The sequence below is a fragment of the Camelina sativa genome, chromosome 7 (assembly GCF_000633955.1).
Source record: "Camelina sativa cultivar DH55 chromosome 7, Cs, whole genome shotgun sequence".
Taxonomy (NCBI): Eukaryota; Viridiplantae; Streptophyta; class Magnoliopsida; order Brassicales; family Brassicaceae; genus Camelina; species Camelina sativa.
In genome coordinates, this window is record NC_025691.1 from 21,158,721 (window position 1) to 21,166,993 (window position 8,273).

General features: G+C 37.7%; 3 protein-coding genes and 1 long non-coding RNA gene across 6 annotated transcripts; all 4 read left to right on the top strand.

Moving 5' to 3' along the window:
• Positions 33 to 706, top strand: LOC104704820. Its single transcript, XR_002032769.1, has 2 exons — positions 33 to 262; positions 459 to 706. It is a non-coding gene; the product is annotated as an uncharacterized LOC104704820 (long non-coding RNA).
• On the top strand, positions 824 to 3,339 carry LOC104701772 (protein DETOXIFICATION 14-like). 2 transcript variants are annotated; one of them, XM_019227742.1, is made up of 7 exons: positions 825 to 1,401; positions 1,551 to 2,095; positions 2,187 to 2,273; positions 2,367 to 2,423; positions 2,508 to 2,746; positions 2,841 to 3,046; positions 3,129 to 3,339. In XM_019227742.1, exons 1-7 carry the CDS (start codon positions 1,159 to 1,161, stop codon positions 3,183 to 3,185), a joined length of 1,434 nt encoding a protein of 477 aa, XP_019083287.1. In that variant the 5' UTR covers positions 825 to 1,158; the 3' UTR covers positions 3,186 to 3,339. The 2 variants fall into 2 exon arrangements, with proteins under 2 accessions (XP_019083288.1, XP_019083287.1); XM_019227743.1 differs by lacking the exon at positions 2,367 to 2,423 and having other exon boundaries at positions 824 to 1,401.
• Positions 3,939 to 6,246, top strand: LOC104701771 (protein DETOXIFICATION 14-like). The gene is made up of 7 exons (XM_010417508.2): positions 3,939 to 4,286; positions 4,372 to 4,916; positions 5,012 to 5,098; positions 5,173 to 5,229; positions 5,345 to 5,583; positions 5,673 to 5,878; positions 5,996 to 6,246. Exons 1-7 carry the CDS (start codon positions 4,044 to 4,046, stop codon positions 6,071 to 6,073), a joined length of 1,455 nt encoding a protein of 484 aa, XP_010415810.1. The 5' UTR covers positions 3,939 to 4,043; the 3' UTR covers positions 6,074 to 6,246.
• LOC104704821 lies at positions 6,689 to 8,057 on the top strand. 2 transcript variants are annotated; one of them, XM_019227505.1, is made up of 3 exons: positions 6,689 to 6,981; positions 7,066 to 7,272; positions 7,354 to 8,057. In XM_019227505.1, the coding sequence occupies exons 1-3, from the start codon at positions 6,888 to 6,890 to the stop codon at positions 8,055 to 8,057; spliced, it is 1,005 nt and encodes a 334-aa protein (XP_019083050.1). In that variant the 5' UTR covers positions 6,689 to 6,887. The 2 variants fall into 2 exon arrangements, with proteins under 2 accessions (XP_019083050.1, XP_019083051.1); XM_019227506.1 differs by having other exon boundaries at positions 6,968 to 7,272.

Sequence of the window (8,273 nt, forward strand, 5' to 3'; positions counted from 1 at the left end):
TAAGAAACTAGTTTTAAGGATCAACAATGTTTTAACTAAGGGGATTGACACTGCAGGTGTGGCTAGAGGATCAGGGAGGCAAGATATAGGGGCTTATGTAAACCTAGCTGCTTACTATCTCTGTGGCATACCAACTGCTGTTTTATTAGCTTTTAGATTTAAAATGGGAGGAAGAGGACTCTGGATTGGGATCACTGTTGGGTCCTTTGTACAAGCGGTTTTGCTCGGTCTTATTGTTATCCTCACCAACTGGAAACAACAGGTTAGTTAAAGTGAAAGTGAAAGTAATGTCCTCATGTTGTTCTCATGTTTAATTCATTAGTAGGTTTGGAAAGTAAAAGCGAGAGTGATGTCCTTTACACATGTGGATCCTATGGTTCAGATAGTAGGTTCTGGAAGTAAAAGTGAAAGTGATGTGTTTTTTGATATATGTATGAATTAATGTATATTTGTGGCAGGCGAGAAAGGCTAGAGAAAGAGTTATGGGTGATGAATTTGAAGAGAAAGATAATGAAGTGATCAGCTAAACTAATCAAGAGTTCAATCACCATCTCCTCCATTAAATGTCGTGTGTGTTTATTTGTGCTGTTGTTTTCAAGTATAGTAATGAGGAACTGAATGTTCACATTAGTTTTGGCCTCTAGCGGTCGAGCCCTTTATTTACAAAAAAAGTTTATACTACTCACTAATCATATACGATTTGCTCCAAGTTTGAATTGATGGAGCTAAATGAATTCTTAAAAGAGAGCAAATAAATGTAGAGGAGAGAGGAAACAAGAAGAGTGGACTGATTAAATGGGTCTCAAACAAGAAGAATTTTTTATATAATGCCTTTGAAGAGTAAGAAACAACCATACATTCATATACAATCAACATTGAAATCAATTACTAAGGAAATTTGGATTTCAATAGATTTTCAATAGATAGTTTCAAGCTAAGCATGATTTCTTTCTCAAATGCCACTTTCCTGATTTGCTATCATGAACCATTAGCGACACAGAAAATTTATGGTGGTTGAATAAGAAAGGACGAGAGTAGAAGGTGTAAACATAAATGATGGTATAAATAGGGAAGATTCATAGAAGATCAGGTTAAAAAATCCCTAAAGGAAGCTAAAGATCTCTCCAGAGAAGAAACAGAAACAAGAAGGAAGAGGGAATGGATTCTGCAGAGAAGGGTCTGCTTGCAAAGAGCGAGGAAGAAGAAGTCAAGAAGAAAGATGGTTATTTCCAGGAGATGAAGAGGCTTGGTTACATTGCTGGTCCGATGGTTGCAGTAAACTTGTCTATGGATTTTCTTCAAGTGATATCTATAGTGATGATTGGTCATCTCGGTGAGCTTTTCCTTTCTAGCACCGCCATTGCTGTTTCTTTCTGCAGCGCCACTGGTTTCAGCCTTGTCGTAAGTATATCTATCTCTTTATGGACATTGTTGTTAGGTTGGAAGTTGCAGCTACCAAATGACACTGACTGCAACTTCCAAACGAACAGATCCTCTCTGTTTTTTTTTTTCTTCTTTTCTTGAATCTCGATTGTGATTATCATTTACAGTTTGGATTGGCTAGTGCAATGGAGACTCTATGTGGCCAAGCTTATGGAGCTAAACAGTATGAGAAACTTGGAGTACATACTTACACAACGATTCTCTCTTTGTATCTTGTGTGTATTCCTTTGTCTGTGCTATGGAGTTACATGGGTGCTATACTCTCTCTCATTGGACAAGATCCTGTGGTTGCTCAAGAAGCTGGGAAATTTGCAACTTGGCTCATACCTGCCCTCTTGGCTTACGCCACTTTGCAGCCGCTTGTACAGTTTTTCCAAGCGCAGAGTCTGATTTTCCCGTTGATTATAAGCTCAATCTCTGCTGTCTGTGTCCACGTTTCCCTCTGCTGGAGCTTGGTCTTTAAGTTTGGGTTTGGGATCCGCGGTGCAGCTATAGCGATTGGGGTTTCTTACTGGGTAAACGTGGTTGTGCTTGGATTATACATGAAGTTTTCGTCCAGCTGTAGCAAGAGCCGTGCAACTATCTCCATGAGTGTGGTCAAAGGAATGAAAGAGTTTTTCTGGCTTGGAATCCCATCTGCGTCGATGATTTGGTATAGAAACTTTTCTTTATTCCTCTTTTTGTTAGTTTGGTTTGGTCACAGGGTTCTTGACAATTAACTTGAATCTTTGATGTTGAACTAGCCTCGAGTGGTGGTCGTTCGAATTTTTGGTCCTGCTCTCTGGGATTTTACCAAATTCAACGCTAGAAACCTCTGTTCTCTCAGTGTGGTATGTTTTTTTCTTTTCTATCTTTTGATTAAAGACTTGGTTTTGGAATGTAATAGTATCATACAACTCAGTTGCTCTCTTCCTTCTTTAAAGTCTATCGACAATCTCCTTTGCATACCATATACCAGAGAGTCTCGGCGCAGCAGCAAGGTTCTTTTTTCCGTTTCATTTTAAAAAATGGGAGTTTACTATCTAAAATCTAAAACCCTTGTGTCTCTATTGTGGTTGTTGTAGTACAAGAGTTGCAAACGAGTTAGGAGCTGGAAACCCGAAACAAGCTCGGATGGCGGTTTACACAGTGATGGTTATAGCATGTGTAGAATCAATACTGGTGAGTGCAATAGTCTTTGGTTCAAGAAACGTATTTGGTTACCTATTCAGCTCAGAAACCGAAGTTGTGGATTATGTAAGATCAATGGCCCCGCTGGTTTCTTTATTAGTCATATTAGATGCCCTTCACACGGTTCTTTCGGGTTAGACTCTCTTCTTCTATAATGTCAAAATCATGAATGAAGTTAACGTTTAAAAATTAATGTGTTATTAGTGGAAATGAAACATATATAACAGGTGTGGCTAGAGGAGCAGGGAGGCAAGATAGAGGGGCTTATGTAAACCTAGCAGCATACTATCTCTGTGGCACACCAACTGCTATCATATTAGCCTTTGGGTTTAAAATGAGAGGAAGAGGACTCTGGATTGGGATCACAGTTGGGTCCTTTGTTCAAGCTTTTTTGCTCGTTCTTATCGTTATCTTTACCAACTGGGAGCAAGAGGTTAGTTAAGTGAAAAGTGATTTAGTGAATTTGTAAAAAATGAAAGTAATGTCTATTGATAATATATGAATCATATGGGCAGGCGAAAAATGCAAGAGAAAGACTGATGGCTGAAGAGTTTGAAGATGAAAATAAGTGAAGAAGAACACTTTTAAAAATAAAATAAATAAGTGAAGAACATGATAAGCCAAATCAATTTCTCCATTTAATGTTGTAATCAGTATTAGTTTCTTGTTGTTGTTGTTGTTTTATGAAACAAAACAAAATGAAATTAATGCATAATATTAGTACAACTATGATGATTTATGGGAAAGTGGAGGGAAAATAATAGTCCGGTTACCCGTTAGAAAAATATTTTAATAAAAACTAAAGAATACTAATGTGATGCTTGTTTGAGGGACTTGTATTTAGGGGGTGTATTCAACTTACATTTTAGGTGATTTGTATAAAAGTTACAAATCATATGTTATTCAAATTTTAGGTGATTTGTATAAAAGTTACAAGTTATTCAAGTTGGATTTCTGTATTTTTAAGGGATTCTGAAGATCTGAGAGGATTTGTTTAGTTAAAAGTACAGAAATCCAAATCTCATAGTTTTAGGTGGGATTTGAAAGAATTTTACCATAAATCATATCAACTTCCCTAAAATCTATCAAAATTCCAAATTTCTTAAATCTTTTTAAATCGTCCAATACACCCCGTTAGTGTTTAAACGACAGTTGAACCGTAAAGTTGCAATAACAAAAAAATAAAAATTAGTATAAAAAACAAAAATATAAACTTAAAAACAATTTTACGACCATTGAATTTTTCAACGTTGAGCCATTATTTCAATTCAGATAGAATTTATGGCGGCTGAACGAGACAGGTATAGAATCAAGATACGACACACAGAGGACAAGTCATAAAGTATTACTAGTAGAACAAGTTATATAAGATTGATTGGGAGAATAGGTTAAAGATTCTCGTGATCTCAGGGGAAGAAGAAGCAGAAAGAATGGATTCGGGGGAGCAGGGCTTGCTTGTGGTGAGCGATGGAGAAGAAGTAAACAGGAAAGATGGGTTTTTGAAGGAGATGAAGAGGCTTGGTTACATCGCTGGTCCCATGGTTGCGGTGAACTCTTCTACGTATGTTCTTCAGGTGATATCGATTATGATGGTTGGTCATCTCGGTGAGCTTTATCTCTCAAGCACCGCCATCGCCGTTTCTTTCTGTAGCGTCACCGGTTTTAGTCTCGTCTTATGACTCTCTCTTTCTTGATCTTTTTCTTTTTCATAAGTTATATGATTAGTTTAAGATTCTGAGTTGTGATCATAAGTTACAGTTTGGATTGGCTAGTGCGTTGGAGACTTTATGTGGTCAAGCTTATGGAGCTAAACAATTCGAAAAACTTGGAGTTCATACTTACACAGGCATTCTCTCTTTGTACATTGTGTGTATTCCTTTGTCTGTTCTATGGAGTTACATGGGTGATATACTCTCTCTCATTGGACAAGATCCTCTGGTGGCTCAACAAGCTGGAAAGTTTGCAACTTGGCTCATACCCGCGCTCTTTGGTTACGCTACTTTGCAGTCGCTTGTTCGGTTTTACCAAGCGCAGAGTCTGATTTTGCCTTTGATTATGAGTTCAATATCTGCTCTTTGTGTCCATGTTGTTCTCTGCTGGAGTTTAGTCTTTAAGTTTGGTCTTGGGAGCCTCGGTGCAGCTATTGCGATTGGCGTTTCTTACTGGTTTAACGTGACTGTTCTTGGATTATACATGACGTTTTCTTCCAGCGGTAGCAAGACTCGTGCTCCCATCTCCATGAGTGTGTTTAAAGGAATGGGAGAGTTTTTCCGGTTTGGTATCCCATCTGCCTCTATGATTTGGTAATATAATCTCCTCTTACCTCCTCTTTGTGTTTTAGTCACAGAGTTGTTGACATTAGACTTGTCTTTAATCTCTTTTGTACGTGTTGAATCAGCCTCGAGTGGTGGTCATTCGAATTTCTGCTCATACTCTCTGGGATTTTACCAAATCCTAAGCTAGAAGCCTCTGTTCTCTCAGTCTGGTATGTCCCTTTCATCTTCTAAATAATTAGGTTTGGAATGGACTGATCAGTTGCTTAACTTTCTTCTTTAACAGTCTGTCAACTCAGTCCTCCTTGTACCAAATACCAGAGAGTCTTAGCGCAGCAGCAAGGTTCTTGCTCATTTCCCGTCTTTCTTCGATTTTTAGAAAGGGAAACAGAGTTGGTTGTAGCAAGGTTATCTATCTAAAACATAAAACCCTTCTCTCTGACTTTTGTTGGTTGTAGTACAAGAGTTGCAAACGAGTTAGGGGCTGGAAAACCGAAACAAGCTCGAATGGCGGTTTATACAGTAATGGTCATTACAGGTGTAGAATCAATAATGGTGGGTGTAATAGTATTTGGTGCAAGAAACGTATTTGGTTACCTATTCAGCTCTGAAAATGAAGTTGTGGATTACGTAAGATCAATGGCTCCACTGCTAGCTTTATCGGTCATATTCGATGCCCTTCACGCAGTTCTTTCGGGTTAGAGTCTCCTTCTATAATGTTAAAAAGTCATTAAGAAACTAGTTTAAGGACCAACAATGTGTTAATTAAGGGGATGGAAACTGCAGGTGTGGCTAGAGGATCAGGGAGGCAAGATATAGGGGCTTATGTAAACCTAGCTGCATACTATCTCTGTGGTATACCAACTGCTATTCTATTAGCTTTTAGGTTTAAAATGGGAGGAAGAGGACTCTGGATTGGGATCACTGTTGGGTCCTTTGTACAAGCGGTTTTGCTCGGTCTTATCGTCATCCTCACCAACTGGAAAGAACAGGTTAGTAAAGTGAAAAGTAATGATGTTCTTTAATTAGTATGTTTGATTTTGAGAATAAAAATTGATTATTACATTTTGTAAAAGTGAAAGTGATGTCTATATGAATGGTATGAGCAGGCGGGAAAAGCGAGGCTAAGAGTGATGGGTGGCAAGTTTAATGAGAAAGATAGTGAAGAACATGAGGAGATTAGCTAAATCAATAGACTGACAATCATCTCGCCGCCATTAAATATTGTGCTTTTATTAGTTCGATATATACACTATGTGGTGGTGTTGTTATAGTGATGATGAAGAATTGATTGTGAGTTTTTGGCATCTACTGTCTTTGATGTCCACACCATTTATAAAAAGTTCATAATTTTGAATCATATCGAAAACATATATCTAACAAGTGCTCATAAAAATCTGACTAATATATAAGATTTAGGAATCAATATAATCAAATAAACCTAGTTTTGCCGATAAGCAATGGTATATAACAGTCTTGATATCTCTACATCTTCTATGTCATAACCATCTGAACTCTAACCTGAGGACATTGTGTCGTGGGTATAAAATTTCATAAACACCTTGGCTTAAAAAAAGGTTTGATGTCAAGTAGTATACTAATAGTATATGATGATTATGGTTTTATGTTTTATCTAGTTTAGGAGTTTCAAATCAAAGCTTCGTTGGTGTGTTGCTTTAGGAATTGTAGAAAGATTTTATGAAAACGACGTCGTTGATGGAATTGTAGAAATACAAAAGTGTTGTTAAAGAGTGCAAAAACCCCTAAAACGTAGATTAAACGAGAACTTTGAAGTTAGGGACTTACGTACAAGTACGACTAGGGGCGACGGAAGACGGACATGGCGAATCCAAAGAGAGACGAATTGAATCAAATCCTTGTTGGTTATCACAACACCATCAAAGATACTCTTCAGTTTTTTTCTTTTTTTTTGGTTTCGTGTTTTTGTAATGGAAATTGAAACTCCGATTTAGAGACGTATTTTGTGATTTTCTTTTGCAGATGTTCGACCAAGTTCCATCTCTTACACAAGACAAATTAAACTGGAACGATGTCCTTGAGATTTCTGATCACCTCTCAAAACAAGCCACCATAGGTTTCCTTTTGCCAGTTGTTGTTGTCTTTTCGTAACCTAATTTTTGCTTTTCTTCAATTGATTGGGTTAATATAATTCTAATAATGGGAATGCTATGGATTGGAGAACAACCTCCACAAGCTGAAGCACTGAAGGAGGCTATGGGGTCATACTTTAACGCTCTTCAAGGATTTTTGCTGCATTGTCATGGAAGCATGGCTGGTGCTGGGATTACACTTTCTTCATCCATACAAGCCTCTGTGAAACAAATTGTCGATTCCAGATTTTTGCAGGGTTCTGTCTCTCTATACGGTAAGAAGCCTACATGTTCTTGTTCTTATATTGATTAAGATTACTCAATATATTCTGGTGGTTCTGTTGTTTTGGAAACAGAAGGAACATATGAGAAAGGTAGGAAGCCGTCGATTCCGCAGCTTGCAGGAGCAGTGTGGGAAGCATGCTCAAATCTGAAGAAGGTGCCTGCAACTAACATCAAAGCGATTGGAAGGGCGATGACACTGGTCGCTGTTTCCATGAAAGATGTTCTTAGGGAAATGAAAGAACTGAAGCCAGCTTGTTCTTCATCCGAGCCTGATGATGCTTACACAAATGCTGAAAGCCTAACTCCAAACTCAGTTGAAGATGAAGATGATTTAGTCGATAACTTGTCTCCTGAAGAATTTGAAGTTGCTAAAATGGTAGCTGATATCGTGTCTGAGACACTTTTGGTAATAAAAGAGCTTATCCGTACTATCACAGGCATGATCAAGCTGGAGAATCCAACGGATAACGGTGGGTTTGTGGACTCTCTTGAGAAACTACTGAAGTTGTGTCAAGGAACCAGTGTACATATTGACGAGCTTGGAGCTTGCGTTTACCCACCACAAGAGTGTGGTCTCATGAAACAAACAGGGGAAAGAATAAAGGCAAATATTGGTGAGATTGAGGCTGTTGCTAAGGGTTTTAAGAATTTTTCATCAGAAGCTTTATTGGGAACTTGCAGAAGGCTACAAATATTGATTGAACATATGGAAACTGAACTGGACACCGGAACTAAAGCTGAAGTAGTTTGCAAAATGCAAAATGTTACTCTCTAGGACTTACAAAAAAGTTTGGATTTAGAATCAATTACTCAAATGTTATCCAAAAGTTGGTTTATTACTCATATCTATAAATCTTTTGAAAATTACTCAAATATTTAGTGCCCTGAGTGTAATTACAATTTACCCCTTGGGTTTTGTTTTTCGGTTTTGGTCAGAAAAAAAAAATATACACATCAGCAAATTAAAATACACATCAAACATGTCATTAAG